The following is an 18,024-nucleotide window of genomic DNA, read 5'->3' on the forward strand; positions in this document are numbered from 1 at the left end:
TTTTCCTCCGAACGGCTGACTCAAGCTCATGATTAGAACAGATGCCTGAAACATCATCTCCCTATGTAAGGAGCCAACTTCAAGTCTCTCCGAGGCATCATGACTTGACACCGAGGACGGGTACAACAGCTGATTTACAGAGCACGGGCAGCAAAACCTGCAGCCAGTGCTCTCTCCCACTGAGCAGAGTGGGAACGTGTTCACGGGCTGGCACCTTTCAGGGAAGAGTTTGGAGGCAGCAGAACCAAGAGCCTTCAGGCGCCCTGACGTTACCAGACCCCCAGCTGCGACACTGAGGATTCAGACATAGCTGAAACACGTGGTGCAGAGAAACAGGAGTCCTAAACACCTCAAGCAGTTTTGTATGCAATACAAAATGCAATTGGAAGCTTAATGCTAAAAATACAATTGATTACTAAAAACTACCCCCCCTCCCCAATCTTAACCCTCTCTCAAATGGAAAAGTGCTTAATTTGCTGTTCTCAACAGCAAAGGTCCTCAGCAGAAGTGTGTGTTACTCCAATAAGCAGTACACTTTGACATTTGACATTGATATGAAACAAGAGACCAAAGCTGACACAAGATACCTGGGACTAGTTTAGGGATTTGTCTGCTATTTCATCAGTGACAGTTTTCAACACTCGAACCAGTTCTCCTTTACAGCCCAGTTCTTAAAAAACACATCTTTAACAGCCTGATCAGGTTTGCTGTTGGTGGGTTGTTTCCCTTGGCAGGACTGCGCACCACGCGCAGCGGAAAGGCTGTGTTCAGATGCAGACCACTGCTGCACTGTGACACAGGTGCTTTCTTCTTGAAAGCCACAATAGAGTCATTTGTATTCCTTGATAACCCCATTAACGTTTCCATGACCATTAGGAGATAGAGCAAAAAATGGTTGGTGGCAAACAGAAGGCTTCTCATTGAGATGGACAAGGGTGCTCCAGATGTGAATCAAGTGCAGAATAGCATCTGATCTAAGCATCTTACGTAAGCTTTTATTCATTTAGACACACTTTAAAACTCCGTAAGAATCTTTGCCATAATTAACATGTAAAATCTCTGTGTCAAATCAAAGAAAAACCTTCGTATTTTCATGTAATACATTTCTCGGACATTAGATGGCAATCCCCCCACTTCATTTTTCATACCAGGGGCTGATATCCCTTCCAAAAAATCAAATGTCACCTTCTTTTCAACAGGTGAGCGGCCCGTTTGGCTTGCACGAAGCGAGGCTGTTGGGAAAGCACAGGCAGAGCACAGAGGCTCCCGCACTGCCATGGCATTCACTCTGTTGTAACAGTTCTCCAGTTTTGTTTTTTCTGTGATTAGGAAAGGCAGATGAGCAATACCATTACAGAGGAACACACCTGTAACAGAGGTAAGGTTCGCTTACTTATCACTTGGACACCCTGTGTCTTGACTTGGATGTTTCCCCACCAAACACCTACAGGCACAGATAGGCAGTTATAAGAGTATCCCTCTGATTTTGACAGAGGAGAATAGTGTGGCATTTAACAATATAATTTCTAGTCTTGCCAATTAAAAAGGGCCCTCCCAAGGGATGTCATTAGTCTGTGTAAATCTTTGCTGGGAATTATAAAACTGAGTTTAGAAAAAAATAAAAAGGCTGGAATACACCCAGTGGGAAACACCTACCAACTTTTACAGTGGGAATTCTGTAAGTAGAAGGAAAAATAAGACACGAGGCATTTAACCGACTTAAGAGCTCAAACGAATCCATCAGAGCATGTAACACACCTGTACCTTGGCTTTCAGCCTCTCCCTTTTTGTCGCAGTCTACACATGATGTTTTAGAAAGAGGCAGGAACAACGCACCTCATCAACTGTTCAGTGATGGACATGGTGGGGGGAATCCTTCCTGACCTTCATTAGCTCCCTATGATCTATTTAAGTGGCAGTACAAGACACCCTGACATCTATTCACTTCAGTGGTGCCTGCCTGCGATTCATTCACACAAAACTCACTTCCTGAGCCTTCATTTCTCCTCCACTTTCATCGTTCATGAAACGTTCTTGGCCAAGTTCACCCCTTTTCAGATGTCCCCAAACTTTGGCCTTGCAAGACTTGTCTATCTGTGCTCTCGTGCAAATTCACAGTGGACATGAGAGCAACGTTTGCAGCTCCCCAGCATTCCAAAAGCACGGGTAATACTAAAGATGGGGGTCCACCCACAGCTGGCCACTCAAATAGCTCATTTTTCATGTACTCCACTGCAAATGCAGCCTTTTATCCTCACTCTTGAGACAGTTGTGTATGTGTGTGTCAAGGTGACAACACTGTGAAAACAGAAGTCCTCAAATGGTACATTATCTTGAACATCAAAAGGTCACAAAAGGGTACAAATCGGTAACTCTCCAGAAGAGGCACTGGTTTTTTAAGAAAAGTGGGTCAGTTTTAGTTTCATGTAGGTTGTTTGACACAGTGGTTTCTGGCATCACAAGCTCTAGTCTACAGGATACCACAGAGCCTTTGTATCCCTTGCTGTCACTACAGCATTGTGTTTTTCTACCCATTAACCAAGGATAAATGACCTAGATATTGTGCCTATTAAAGCCTCATTTTTCTTTTGCCCTTTTGTTCTTTAGTGTACCACATTATCACATGCTGAACACATTTTAAAGTATTCTCAGTCTCTCATGCCCCTTTGAAGGAGTAAAGTAGGGTTTTTAGCGTGCATTTCTGCAGTTACTCAGCGTGGAAAATATGAAGGTAATTCAAGGTTTCTCTTCTTGCCTAGCCCCCTGAAGACAACCAGTTCAGCATTTACATCCTCTAATCTATAAAGAATATAGCAGAAGAATGCTATAAAAAAAGCCACAATGCAAATACGGAAAGCGAACACCAGTTCTGATGTCCCTAAACACTACGTTCTATAATTACATCTCTGCATATCATGGGTCACTTTTATTAAAAGCATCATTACTACAGTTGGCAGCAATTTACATCTTATCTTACATGATAGCAGTTTCCAAAGAAAAAAAAATAAAAAGACATCACAACAAAGAAAAACAATACATTTACAAAGTCATGTCTGTAAACTTCAAGGCTAGTTTAGAGTTGAGGTAATGCTGTTTAGCTTTGTGGCTAAAGTAACAAAGTCCTTTAATTTAAAAAAGGTACCTGATTTTTTTTCTTTTTGCTTTATACCAGTGCATTACAAGATCACGAGACGATTAAACTGTAGCTTTATCCTGTAAGAACCTTCCTCCGCGGGTTAATTTCCAAAAGGTACTCTTCACATTCAACAGCTGCCTTATTATTGCTGCGTCTCAAGACAGAGACATTCACACTATCATGAAGATTGTCAGAGAGAGAGTGTGTGTGTGGGGGTGTGCGCGCACGTGAGCGGGTGAACTCCCATGCAGTCAAAATGAAGCGCGAGTACAATATGTATGGTAAATTCCATCTTGACCTTCACAGCAAAAAAAAAAAAAAGAAACAAAAATAAAAATAAAAAAATTAAATATATAACTTCATCCTTCCTTTAAGCAGCACTTCCTTCTATTAGTGCCACTTGATTACAAATTGCTGCTTAATTCATAATACCAATGGTACCAAAAGAAAAAAACAAAAACAAAAAGCAGAGCATTATGTCAATTTCCTTAAAAAGACATGATCACCTCTCAAATTTCATCTCTCCTAGGGATAATAAATAATGCACTGCACAATACTTAATGACCAAGATACCTTTTGACACATCTGTATAACATGACTTGAACTTTTTTTCTTTTTTGCTACACTATGTTACAGAACAGCTTATAAAAACTAAGTATGGACATTAACTGTGAGTGTAAACAGTAGGACTACCACTTGTCAAAAGTTTAAAACACTTTACTGTAACTGGTACTGGTTATTCATCATTTTCATTGTTTTCTATTTCTTCCCCCCCATCAAGTGAGTCTAATTCTTCACCCTGTGCTATTTCATCTTCTAAAACGGAGGAATCTGCAGTTTTATCAAGGCTCTCCTCTGCATCACTGCCTTCGAGATTTTCTTCATCTTTAAAGGCAGTTCCTTCAGTTTTGTCAGTAGCCTTCTCTTCGTTGGAGCCCACTGCGTTCTGAAGTCCTGCTAGTGCTGGGAAACCGGGCAGAGTCAATCCTCCCAGTCCTGGAGGTAGAAACATAGATGGATAGAAGAGGCCAGGAGCCATGGTAGACAGCAGGAAAGGATTGAAGGCCAGAGGGTTTGTGGGCAATCCAGTGTTGGTGGTGGTGGTAGTGGTGGCAGTGGCGGTCGTCGCCGCAGTAGCAGCACTGACAGATCCATTCGCAGAGTCAGTAGCAGAAACAGTGTCTGTGCTTTTCTCAGAGTCTTTGTTCTCCTCTTCATTCTCGTTTTTCTTCTCTTCAGCTTTTGAAGCGCCATCCTCAGTCTCTCCTTGACCGGAAGCAGTAGTGGCATTTCCAGTAGTAGCCGTTATCGGGTTATTCAACAATCCGCTTAGTCCAAACATATTAGGTAATCCTGCCATCCCTGGCAACATCAGAGGCAACATGGCAGCTGGATTTTTAGTATCCCCCCCAGCAGCAGCAGCTGTTGCTAGCCCTGGCGGGAAGCCCATGAGGCCTGCAAGCTGGAGAGACTGCAGGTTCTGTAGGTTCTGGAGGCTTGTGAGGTCCATTCCAGCAAACAGACTGTTCATTAGTAGTGGGTTGATTCCCGAAGTTGATGCTACAGCAGCAGCTGCTGCAGCTGCTTTGGCAATTTCACTTTTTGGCCGCCTTCCTCTTCTGCTTGCTCCTTCCTCCCTCACAACAGGTCCAGTGAGAAGACGGTCAAACATGGACTCTGGAACAAAACCCTGAAAAGGGGAGGCGAAAAAACAAGCTTTATTCTCCATTAGCTTTTATAGCTTTCAGCAGTAATCTGATGACGACAGAAGAAACAGAAGGGATTTCAGCATACTCCCAAAGCAGTTTGTTTTCCAACCCTAGCAAATCCTGACTAGCTAGCTACTGAACTGAATGGCAGTAGAACGTGTAAAGAAAACCTGAAGAAAGCAAAGTCACAGATTTTTTACATTTGAACAGAGAAGTAAAACACACATGCTGAAACTTTGTAGCTTCATAAAAATCCCCACCCTGATATACTGCAGTTATGAGTTTATAGCTTTGTACTTCATACCGTACTTCAGTATATTAATATTTTATCCAAGTGAGTATTTGCAGAATTGTACCCTTTGTTTTCAAACAACTGTTGTAAACTAAGAGGCAGTAAATGTAATCCTTTGGTGGCACCTGTTACCAAGATGATAAATTCTATTTGGAATATGACAAATATTTATTTAATAGTTCCTAATATATGAATGCCTGTGTTTATTAAGGATTGCTGCTTATAAGAAAAAAATAATATAAAACAAATGCTGAAGGCTGCCTTACTGTAGCTGATTTTAGGAGTGTACTTCAAGTCTATTCTGCAGCAGCCTCCTATCACCATCCTCCCGGAGCTGGGTAACTCCCACCCAGATACTACAATTTCCTCCTCTCTAAACCAGCCATGAGATGAAGACTTAATAACCAATTTACACAGCCTTCAACTTTTCCATCCCATAATCTACAGTGAAGCATGGAATGAGACTTTCACTTACAGACTGTTTAACAATGTCAGTCCAATCTGGAGCAACAGCAAATTCAGGATTTTCTTCCAGCCATCTTGGCAAGTCCTTCATTGGAGGGGCCATAGCTCCACCCATCTAATGCAAAAGACAAGGTTAATACTTACAAACAAAACAAACCACCACAAACAAAACCAAACAACTATTTATATGGACATTCTCTATCTGTGCACTTTCATCTCTGAAGGATGGCAGTAAAGACATTCAGTTCAGACTGGGGAAAGCTACACAGAAACCACCTAATGATACTAGAAATGAGAAGATCATGTTTTAAAAATACAGTAAAATGCTGCAGCTTATGCAGAGCTAATAATGAAATCAGTATCTGATGTAAGGAAAAAAAAAAGTGCTATATAGTTTCAAAAAGTAAGAGTTATTTACTCAAGTGATTAATATGAACACATCGGCAGAGCACAGAAAGAATTAAGGGAACTGGGTGGTACATTCCAGTAAGAGTGACTGCCAGTGACAAATTATTAAACTTTTAAAAAGTAATCTTGGAGTAGAAAACCTGCTTTCCACATGCAAAGACAGTGTTAAAGCCCCCCGCCGAACTAACTTAATTTTTACCTTCTTTCCATTTCGCTTATTTACAACAGGTACCCTTTCTTCTCCTGTCAAGGTGTTTATATCCAGTTTATTAGGGTTTCGACATCTGTGTCGTTTTTGTTTCGGCTTCTGAAATGGGGAAAACAGCACATCTGCACTCTTCTGGAAAGAAGAGAAATGTATTACTTTTTAGTTTTTCGCATTCTTGACAAAAATCACCCATCATGGAACCCTTTCTCAGAACCATTTTAAGAGGCCAATTACTTTAGCTTCAAATTATCTTAGAAAAGTCTTCTTTCTTATCAGATGAAGGAATTCTGCAGAACTTGACATGAACACTGTTCTAACACATTGTTATATGCAAGTATTAAGAAAGAAAAAGCAACCCATACATCCCAGTGCCACTAACTTGGGTGTTTATATACTACAGTAAGAGTGCCTCAAGATAAACCCCTCTCTGAAAGCCAACAGTTACAAAATCCTGTGACCATGCCCACATGTGAGGAAGTTGATTTTGAGCTCTGTAAAACTAACTTCTCTATTAATATAATACAAGAACACTTTTAGAATCACATACTTACTGGTACATAACTTGGCATATCTACAGTGTAAGTAGGATGCAATTTAAGCCATTCAACTAAATCCTTGTTTTTAGGAGCATCCTCTCCCACCAGCCTGGTCCCGTCCTCCAGATTGATTACAGGGATGCGAGTGTCTGGGTCCAATTGACCAGGAGATGGAATGTTCCTTGCTGGCAGGGCTTCCATATCTTCTTCAAAAGCTTTGGTCACTTCTGCATCCTCCTGAAAACATTAACATCTGTATTAATTCTCACTTCAAGGGAACAGTTACCTGGGAGAAATAATTTCAGGGACTGAAGCTAAATGCTCAAGGACATTTTGCATACACAAATGGGGTTTAAATATTCATACTATGTAAAGCAATACCACTGTATTAGGGAGTTTTGTAAATTTAGCATCCTTGAATATTAAAGAACATACAGCTAAAGACAGAGTGGTTTTCATGCATTTCCAGTTAATGGCCTCCAAGACCATCACTTTCCTACACAGAAAGACAGACATATTTAAGCCTCAAAATGTATGTTGTTATAAATATATTATGTTTTGGAAACAAACAAACAAACAAACAAACATCTTTTTGAAAGTACAAGCTACTTAAAACTCAGCTACAACTTGCCAGAGTGAAAACTGGATGTGAGCAATGTTTTGTTTAGTTCAAAAAGAAGTAACAGCTCTAAACACAAATTAAAAAGCTGACTGGGTAAAAACTGCACACTACTATTAGGGGGAGCACAACGACACTTTAAACTCACATTCAGAAAGTACTAGACACAGAAGAACAAATATGAGACAAAAAGGTTGCTGTCTTACTACAGTCAGTGATGTCCGTTTGTTGCTCATAAATAACAGATCAAGCCCTTCTACATTTTTCCTCCTTCCTCTCCTTCTCTTCATGGGCGGTTCTCCATCTATTAAAGAGCCATTTAGTAGATGCCTTGTGGGTGTGCGTGAAAGACCTGCTTGCAGCAGCTCCATTTGAGTTTTAAAGGCATCAGACACGGGTGTGGAGACATTAGGCAAGATAAACTTTGAAGTAACAGATGAAAAATTTGAGGTAGAACTTGCTGCCTCTCGTGAGGCCTTTGATAAATCTACAACCTTTTCTTGTCCATTTTCTGAGACCACCTGAGACTCACGTAACTGGGCAACCATTTCCATAAGATTTCTCCTCTTGGCAGCTCTCTCAGCCTCAATTTCAATCTTTCTTCGTCTCCTCCTCCTCTGACGTGGAACCGATAAATTGAGTGCATCTTCCTAATGAAAAATGAGCATTTCCAAACATTAGCAAAGCTCAGTTTGCTACACTGAATTTGTAATAAAAGTCCAAACATCTACCTTTGAAAACAAAGCCTTCATTTTATTCAAGGAAACACTTTATTTTTCCTATTTACAGAAATGCTGGTTTTTATTTTTTCTATTATGCAAAAGAAATGCATGCAAGATAAAATGGTTTATGCAAGAAAGAATAAGATGCAGCCTTGCCTTTGATAACTGAGGAGAAACAGTGATATCTTCACTGCCACTGGCGCTGGCTTGACCAACCATGGAGAGCTCTGCAAAGTTCCTTTTTTGTAGAGGGCTGTCCACAGCTGTTGGAGTATACCCAGGTATGAGCCCCTGGAAATCAAACATCTGGCGCCTATTTACTGGCCACTTCCCTTTCAGCACTGCTTCACAGATGTTGTCTAATCGGTTGATCATTACTCGGTCCTGCGTAAAGGGAAAGTACGTAATGAACCTTCAGTGTGAAACTCGCCTTCTGAACTCAAATGAGTGTAATGACACATTCCAGCTTCCGAAGCATAAGAAATACTTTCCAAACCAACTGTTCTTTCAGGTCAGGATAAAGTGGTCACCTTACAAGAAGCTAATACACAGCCAATTTTGTAGAATAAAATATCACTAGAATTTAAAAGCTGCACCTTCCACCGGGGGAAAGGAGAAAGATGAGGTTTTCTGTATGACAATGTACCAACTGACAAATCTAACGGAAACTCAGTACTGTTTTACACTGCAAAACTTCAGCAGTCAGCAAAATCAACAGTTAGTTAGGAAGGGAAAATCAAAACATCTGCAATCGCTATCTTAAAGCTGCAGTTCTTGAGATCCAAGAGGCTGAATCTGCAATTCTGTCCTAGGAAGTGGATCCTCATTAGCGTCACTATTAATAAAGTTCAACATTATGAAATGGGCACCAACCTAGGGACATCTAATGAATGTCAATTTTCATTCCACGCCCATTATCACTTCAAATGTCACTGAAGCGTGTGCACTAAAAATCTCTAATTATGTTTATTAGTCTACTTATGCTGAACCTATACAGATGAAGGGTTTTTTGGTTTACTTTTACACTGTAACTGGAGTAAGATTTCAGTCCATGTTTCCAAAATACAAGCTGAAAGCAAAGATGAGGAGTATCACTTCATTTTTTTCCATTTCAGTATTCAAGCACATTCTACGCTATCCTGCTTGAAGTAGTAGAAACTTCCAACCTATGAGAAATACTGCTGGTTAGGGAATACGAGCATCAGTGAGCTTCCTGAACAGCAAAACAGTGCAAAGCCACTAGCAAATCTCAGCAGCTGCAACAGACTGCTTGCTTTCCCCAGGAATAAGCCTATTAAGAGCAAGGTCCCCCTGCCCTGCCCCCCCATCCCAAACCAGATGGCCCTGTTATGGTGATTAGTAAGCTTAAGACTATTACTACTTTATTTCCCTCTCTGCCCTTACTGCAAAGCAGAGTACTAAATTATGGATGGATTTATTATGAAAGGGTAGGGTTTCCTATTTAAAAAAAATATTTTATGTTAGATAATTTCCTACACTGTTACTAAAATAAGATGTAGCTTTATCCTATCTAAAACTGCTGCTTCTGTTTGCAGGATACCTTAATACAATTACATCTGTCAACATTACATAATAGTTTAGATCATGTAGGTCACCAGAACACTTCTCTACAATCTCTTCACCCCAAAATTAAAAGGTGATCTTACAAATCTTTGATCTCAAAACTGCAGATTGCTCTGCAGACAAAATCTTTAATACAAAATTGTAAGTTTGCCTCCATCAAGAGACATGCGAGTCTGCTGACATAGAGTTATGGTGCCTATGAGAAACTCACGTCTGTCAGTAGTTTTTGTTTTCCCTAAATGACACTATTTACAGTAAAGCAATTCATTTCCTCTGCTAATTGTATGAAATTAAAGAATAAAATGCTATTCCACAAATCATTCATAGTAAAAAGTCCCTTGCCCACTCAACGTGCAGACTCATACAAAGGTTGCTGTTATACTGCAAACACATTTCCCCTATTTTATCTGTATTGAAAAAGACACATGCCCTTCTCCCCCTAACCAACCTTAGGCCAGAAAGAGAAGGCAAATGTTCTTTCATGAAGCAGCTGAACCACAGATGCATCCCCATCTTCCATGTAGAATCCATCGCGTGTTTCATCCCTTGCGGTACTCATAGAGGCATTGCTTTCTTCATCAAAATTCTTACCCTGAGAAACTGCTCCTGCTGAGTAACAACCACAACCAGGCATTAACTACAGAAGTTCTCAACCACCCAATGTCAACCTAACTAGCCAGACAGGTTAAGACAACCAGGCTTGACACAACATTTGAAACTCAGGCTTTTGTTCAGGAATTACTACAGCAGAGCCTTAGCCTTATGCATTTGGCACAGAGACCATGCTTCTTGGCTCAGTAAGTTATCTTGGAAATCATCCCTTGTGGGGGAATACCCTGCTGATGCTGGATGGCTTTCATGAAAGCTTATCTAGCCACCTGATATGCGGAAGGGCAGAAGAACTGCTACACGTAGCCCATCCCAAGCTCCATAATGGCTCTGTGTGTGCCACTTACCAGCTGGCACAAGCTGCAACAGCTGTGGGCCTCATGCTAAGCACGCAGAATTCATCTGACCAACACATTACCTTCAGGTTGGGAGGATTCTTCTGATTTATCATCATCATCCATTTTCTCCTCTTCGTCTTCTTCTGAACCTTTCTCAGAAATAGATTTTGGGTCTACATCTGTACTCATTTCTATGTCTTTCAATTCACATTTAACAGAGCCAGGCTCAGCTTCAGCATCACAGTCTGGTTTAGTGTCCTTATCCGCAATATCTGTCTCCTCTTTGATATCAGACTTTTCTTTGGCTGCTGGATTTTCAGACCCTTCAACTTTAGACTCCATTTGTTCTGTAGTCTTTTCTTCTTGTATGGGTGCGGATGGGACAGCAGGTGGTGTCTGACTGCAGCCAGCACCCAGAGGGTTTACAGAAGAGACAGTATTTGTATTGCCAGTCCCTCTGTTTTGAGCAAAGTTTTTGTGAGCCTCAAGAAAAGAGAGTTCAGGATCATTCAGAATGTGATAATCTGTCCTACTGACTCCATGTTTAGCAGCACCAATCAGTAAGTCTTTATCATGTTTACCACACTCCCACCACTCTGGCAGGTCCAAGCTTGGCTGGCAAAGTTTTAGCCTCTCCCCTAACTGTGGGTGATGGAGAACCTGTTCACGGATTTTCCGCAGCAGTTCGATGCGGTACAAAGTTCTAGAAGCACGCTCTTCCGTGATGGGCTCAATCATTGTGGAAAGATCAGGTGGTTCTGCAATGACATCAATGTGTGTTGTTTAAACATTGATTAAATGTACACCCATTTCAAAATCATTACACCTGGGAATGAAGTTTCAACAGTTCCCATGTTCTCGTAACAGTTATGTTGATTTCTACAGTCAGTTAAAACTTACCATCATTCGGTTTGACTGGCATTCGGCACACTCGTCTACACATATTCACAAAGCCATTAAAATACTTCTCCAAGCTTTCATCGGACTTTTTATCAAGCCTGGCAAATGCTCTGAATTGATTCCAGTCAAATTGATGTTTTACAGGATCGAAAATAATTCCAAAAGTAGACACTACACGATAAAAATCAGCTTCTTCTCTTCTTGTCCATCTAGTCAAGGAAAAGGAAAGAGAAATGAGGAGACTGAATAAGTAAGAGTCCCAAACCTAGTTTGGATGCCCTTAAGTTTCTTCTTTCGAAACAGAGTGGCACTGGTGACACAAAAGCTCAAATAAGATTTGAAGAAATATCACTGAGAAACTCACTTTTGCCGTTTTTCAGTTATTATAGCTTCCCTTTCTGCTTCCAGTGCCCTCACTTCTTCCCGAGGCCGGCGTCTCCTGCGGTCAGTCTTCATTAGTGCCTCTTGCCTCATTTGTTGCCTTTTATAGCTGCGCTGATAGGCAGTAATGAGGCGACGCAGACGGGTAGTCAGGGTTGAAGTGTTGGGCCAGTACAGTTGGCCTAACTCAGAGTTGCTTTCACCGTGCTTGTCTAGAGAACAGAGAAGTATTTTTGCACTGCAAAACCACCACTACATATTCCAAAGTTTCTATGGCTATAACTGGAGTCCTGTTTTATCAGGTAAGATCATATGCCTCATTAACATTTGTGCCTTGCAAATTAGAAACAGGATAACTACATTGGTAGGAGATAAAAAAATAGAATCAAACCATCCAATTCTAAGAACTCAGAAACACTTGCGAAGCATTTAGACATAACCATCAAGCATTATAATTCAATGTTACGAATGCAAACATATTATGAATACTGTAAGTATTTAAATTAATGCAATGCATCTTTAAATATATTACACTAAGAAGATCATTCTGCCTCTGGGAAACACCTACGCTTATGATTTCTCATTCTATTATTCTCACTTAAACTTGGCAATTTTCCTCTATAGTGAGGAAACAACATATCTATAACTTCCAGGACTACCTCGGCAAAAACATCAATGGCTGCATTATGAAACATCCAGTCTTTATCATCACAATATCTACTATGTAATTAGAAACCCAGAAAGCCATAATGTGAATTATTCAAAGACAGTAAATAATTGGTTTTGAAAGATATGAAGCATGAAGAGATTTGGCAGCAAGAAGTTTACTGTGGTGTTTTCCCAACCCACGACCTATCCCCTCATGTGCCAATATTAACAGTCCACATTTCACTAAATGGTTGATTTTTGCCTTTTTAATTTCTTTGCTACAGTCTTACTTGGGTGTATTTCTACGGACTCCTCTTTGTCTTCTGGAGGTGAGTTCGCAAATTCCTTGGGGAGAAGACAGAAGTTATTTTAGTTTTCAGTTTTGACCATATGTTACCATTTCACAAGAAAAATATGTCATCTCTCAAACACGGCAGTAAGCAATCTCTGTTAGGTGTGTTTATCTAGTAGCTCTCAAGAACTGCACTTCAAAATAAACATGGAGAATCAGTCATAATTATATGTATTTGTAATTACAGAAAGTTGAAAGTTCTTACATCAATTTCATCCTTGAAAGGAGTTCTGGTTGGCTTATATTCTGGATCTTCATCCTCTCTGTCAAATTCACCACTATAAAATATTGAAAAGACAAATTTTCAAGAAATATATTGGTTTTGAGAGGGGCTGATTTTCTGGACAAAAGCAAGAAAGCTACAAAAGCCAGCAGTATGGTGTAGTACACATTTATATTTCATGCTCAACTGTGTCAACAATTCTATGTGCTTTTTACATCATATGATCACTTCAGATCCTCAGGCAAGATGTAAGCAAGATATGACACATGAACTCATGACAACATATACAATGCTGATAAAGTTTATTAATTTTTTCATGTCCTCCTTACCCATCACCGCCATCTGCTAACATGTCTGTCCCTCTCTGCTCAGCAGCTATGGCCTTTGCATCAGGCATGCCAACCCGTTCCAGAAAGCACAGTGCTGGATCAGCTCTCATAGAATTGTACTTCTCATAACCTGCATGCAGAGCATGAGACAAATGCGTTTGGCTTTTTTTTAAAGCTATGACCAACTGTGAACAGAATAGGTTTAGGCAGTAGAAGTAAAATCTTCTGGATTAATTGATTTACTTTTAAATAAAACAAGAGGAGCTGTCACCGTGCTTAAAACAACCATTTCATTCATGTAATGAAATTTTTCATAGTGGTAAAATCCATCAGCATAGAAACATTTTCACATCAACAACATTAACAAATAGCAGCATGTGAAGAAAGCTGTGAATTTAATGTCTTTGTAAGGAAAAGTAAAAATCTTTCACAAGTGAAAAACTTCTTCAAGTTTCCTATATGAATTTTGCAGTGGTTCTCCACATTCAATACTCGCAACTGGAAACACGCAGATATGAATGGAAACACACACACACACACACACAAGCACACACACACATGCATTTTCTATAGTTCCAGCCCTGCTGGAACCCTCAGTGTAGGCTGCAAAAATGCTGTATACATGGGTTATACGTAAGGCCAACGAACCTGTCTTATTAGGTTTAGGATGATGCATGTCAGTAAGATGACACTGTTCCCTCTATGGTTTTCAAACTGCTGTTTGCTTTTTTACTGCCCAGGTTGACTAGATGGAAAATGGCAGATCCCAACAGTGCACTGCAGGAAAATGATTTTTAGACTAGACTTGCCTCAGCTGAGCCCACAACACAGAGCTGCTGTACATAGGCAGAACAGCACAATTCAATTAGGATTTGTACTACAACACACTGCTCCTAACTGCTGTAGAGCCTCAAGCCAAACTGTAATCATGAAAGGTTTTATAAGCCATCATTCTCCCCTTTAGTCAGGCTGGGCTGCTGAGAATACCTCTGCAACCTCCAGAGAATTGGGATTATAATCAGGAATCGCTCACTGTATATATCATGCCAGCTCTGCATCCCCAGCCTTTCAAAGTTAACAAGGCTGCATCCCACTCAAGGGAGCCGGGAGTTCTCAACACTGACATTTGTGAAATATTGCTTGGAACAAAGCCCAGGAGGCACTTGTACAGATTAATAGCAGAGGTTAAGCCCACCGTCCACTTTGACACTGGTTGGCAGAGTTAGCAAGTGAAGCAGTGCTGGAAGCAAAGTTTATGGAGATCTATCTTACTATTTGGCTATTATTTAAACAAATATGGTTTTGTTTTATTTACAGCCAAGAAAGTAATGTTTTCTTCTCAAATGTTCTGCAAACATTTAAAAACAGCATCTGATATTTACAGCTCATATTAGGGTTTTTAATGCAGGCAAGAAAAAAAAGGGAGATACAAGCCAACAGTTCTTTGGAACAATACTTGTTAATATTATGACTGAACAGTCCTACACACAGAAAGCTTTACAACTGAGTTTTGTTCAGAGTGAGACATCACTTACCGTGTTTGAATACTCCAATTAAGAGGGATTTATCCGCCTCCTTATCCCACCAGTCTGCAGGAACTTCAGCATGGAATGGCTCAGGTATCCATACATCTATTTCACTATGAAGACAGCATTACATATATTCTCAAAGGTACTACTGGACAATTTATTTTTTTTTTAAATAAAAAGTGGTTCACGCTGTTCTCAAAATACGAATTTTGAGGGGGAAAAAGACCCAAAACCCAACACAGAAATTTAAGTAGCTTGAAAAATAATTAGGATGGTTAAACAAAACACACATGCACGCACCCCCCCCTCAAACACCCCCCACATCAACACCCCCCCGCCAACATTCATCTATTTAGGGAGTGGAATACCAATGCTTATCCAAATACGATTAATTCAAGGTCCTAGTATATTTTTTTAAATTTTTTAAACTGAGACAGAATAATCCTTCAATATTAACAGAACTGAAAATCCGCCTTTGTCATTTCCCACATCGTTTCCTCCCCCAAGAAAATTACCCATTGCTCTTGATAAAATAATTAAGGCTGCTTGAGAATAGACGTTTAAGAGATAAAGCGTGACAACCTTTAAACGCTGCATTACTACAGTACGTGTACTTTATAAAAATCAATGTCGTACAGCAAAAAAATCAACGTGCACTTGCACTAACCTTGAGTCAGCACCCTCTAAGATCTTGTCTGCTTGGTCCCCTATAACTTCTTGTCGTAGATAGTAGAGCATGCGGACACGCAGCAGGACCCTGGAGAGGAAGGCAGAGGGGGGAAAAAGTTCTTAACTTCAGGACTGTTTGCCAACAGTGGCTTTTGGCAGCTGCTGCTGTTCATCCATCATCCTGCCAAGGCTGATTAGCCATGCTGTATGGTAGGCTTGAAGCGTGACAGATGGTGGCACATAATCACCTCTGTGTGGTGCTTTCTGCTGGCTTCCAACAGGCCTGCCTGGCAACTGCTTACACTGCAGAGAGAGGGACCCAGCTCAGCCCGGCCCCGGCGCATTTCATTTAGTTCTACCTAGTGCAGCTTGTGAAGTTTAGACACGTACTCTACCACTGCCTCTGAAGTATTGAAGCAAGTTTGTAAACAACTGAGCAGATGGCTTTCAGTAACTGTTCTGCTTCATTATCTCATAAAATTTCCTCAGCTGCTGCCTTAATACCATTTTTGGAAGCACATCAGAAGTTGTAGGAATAAACGAGATATAAAATCTGGTTTTACTACCTTACAATAAACCCTCAATATGGAATGTCAGGTTTTTCAGATTATACAACTTTTTGCTTCCAAGAATGGGGGGTAAAAATAATCCCCCATTTCCCTTGGGAGATATTAACTATTTTTACTCTTTATAGTTCAAACTGCTATTTAATTTTACCTGTGCACAACCTAACTGCTATGAGGAAGTGAAAAATCTTCACTGCCCATGTTTGTTTCTTCCCCATTTCTGCAATACTACAGCCATTTTTGGAAGCGCTGTCAGGTGTTGTGGTCACACTTGAAGCTGGCAGGAGAGACAATGGCAGACTGGCTTTTCAAGGTGACTAGAAAAGAGGTCATCTCTGTAGAAAAAGTATCTACCTGAAAATAATCCTGCTCTCCTATGTTTGCCCAATTCAGGGCACCCCCTGCTGCCTAGTTCATGAAGTAGAATCAGTACCAGCTAAAATGGAGATTACTCAGCCTGCCCTCTCACTGTACCCAAATCCATCACGGCAACTGTTGAATTGCTGCTGCTCCTGGAACAGCAAGGGTGACCAGAGAAGCAGTAATCTGATCACTCACTTACATGAAAAATTTAGACCACCACCAGTTTTGAGAGCTCCTCATTAGAGATCAGATGCAACCAGAGCAATAGCCGGTTTTACACGTATTATCCAAGCAAACCTCAGAAGAGCAGGGATTTGAATGAAGGTCATGTCTGCAATTCAAAACATGTCAGACATGCTTCTTTTTGTATGTGTGATAACTGGGACCAGTAAGGTGTCCCTGCTCCCTCTGTGGCTATGTAAATAAGCTGTTGAGGGTCTCTATCATTTTAGTATTAAGCAATAACAGCTGTTACATCAAGCCAAAGAAGAGGAGCAGGAAAAAAACCATCAATCAAAAACCAGAGGCTCTTTGCACCTTTCAGGAGTCCTATGCATTAAAACATCATACATGTTGCACAAGGACAGGACACCAATTCTTTTAAAGCCAATTGCTACTGTTGCCTTTTGAAGGAAATTAAGATTATTAATTGGCTTTCACCTCTGTTTGCTTCTACCTGGGCTAAACATGTTGCTTCTACAATTCACTTAGTCCTGGTGGATCTGGGAAGTGAAGGAAAAAGACTGCAACTGAAAGCATTCTTACACATTTAGGAGTCTTCCTGATCCTGGTGATTATTCTACTGTATTATTACAGAACCAATATTTTAAAAATGAATTTAAGCCTGATCTGCAAACTGATAGAACAAGTAATGAAGACATGTTAGCTGGGAGATTAAAATAATGTTACAGGGAAGAATTTAATTACTTTAAGAGCAAGTGAAATGTAATAACTGATCTAAGTAACAGTTCAGAAAAAAACAGAAAGCAGTTTATTTGGAAGTGCACTTGCTAATATAATTCTATAAGTACCTGTTTTCATCAGCTGAGAATTAAGCTTGCTTAGCATCTGGAAATGAGCTAATAAACCCCTTAAATGCCATTCCTCCTTCACATCACACCCCCTATTGACAGGCCACAGGTACTTTTAAAATCGATAATTTCTTTCCAATAAACAGTATTAGTAAGGCACAATATATATATTAAAAACACGAAAGTAATGACGACCTTTCAATAACACTGCATTACATCTGCATGGTATATATATGTAATGAAGAGTATAAATTTGAAGATAAAACAAACCCCTCAAAACTCCCAAAGCAAACAGCCTCTCCCAAACCCCCAAACAAGGTATTTTTGGGACAAAGGTCAGGTTCAGTGACTATAATGGAAAACACATTAAGCAAAACTGAGATGGAGAACCAGGACGCTGTCAAAGG

General features: G+C 40.3%; 1 protein-coding gene across 5 annotated transcripts in view; it reads right to left on the bottom strand.

Annotated features, from left to right (window-relative positions):
- Positions 1–975: 975 nt before the first annotated feature.
- CHD7 (chromodomain helicase DNA binding protein 7) overlaps positions 976–18,024 on the bottom strand; it is a 133,491-nt gene continuing 116,442 nt past the window's right edge. For 2 of the 5 annotated variants that reach the window (XM_030511331.1, XM_030511336.1), the window contains 15 exons: positions 15,656–15,745; positions 14,995–15,098; positions 13,460–13,589; positions 13,113–13,185; positions 12,846–12,900; positions 11,891–12,119; positions 11,527–11,735; positions 10,707–11,384; positions 10,128–10,288; positions 8,252–8,479; positions 7,580–8,023; positions 6,770–6,991; positions 6,210–6,350; positions 5,613–5,717; positions 2,908–4,826 (listed from right to left, as the gene is read on the bottom strand). In XM_030511331.1, the coding sequence (XP_030367191.1) occupies positions 3,873–4,826; positions 5,613–5,717; positions 6,210–6,350; positions 6,770–6,991; positions 7,580–8,023; positions 8,252–8,479; positions 10,128–10,288; positions 10,707–11,384; positions 11,527–11,735; positions 11,891–12,119; positions 12,846–12,900; positions 13,113–13,185; positions 13,460–13,589; positions 14,995–15,098; positions 15,656–15,745 (3,823 nt within the window). In that variant the 3' untranslated portion in view covers positions 2,908–3,872. Of the gene's footprint in view, positions 4,827–5,612; positions 5,718–6,209; positions 6,351–6,769; positions 6,992–7,579; positions 8,024–8,251; positions 8,480–10,127; positions 10,289–10,706; positions 11,385–11,526; positions 11,736–11,890; positions 12,120–12,845; positions 12,901–13,112; positions 13,186–13,459; positions 13,590–14,994; positions 15,099–15,655; positions 15,746–18,024 lie in introns of all 5 variants that reach the window. The other 3 variants (XM_030511341.1, XM_030511342.1, XM_030511340.1) reach the window with 3 other exon arrangements.

The sequence above is a fragment of the Strigops habroptila genome, chromosome 1, assembly GCF_004027225.2.
Source record: "Strigops habroptila isolate Jane chromosome 1, bStrHab1.2.pri, whole genome shotgun sequence".
NCBI lineage: Eukaryota > Metazoa > Chordata > Aves > Psittaciformes > Psittacidae > Strigops > Strigops habroptila.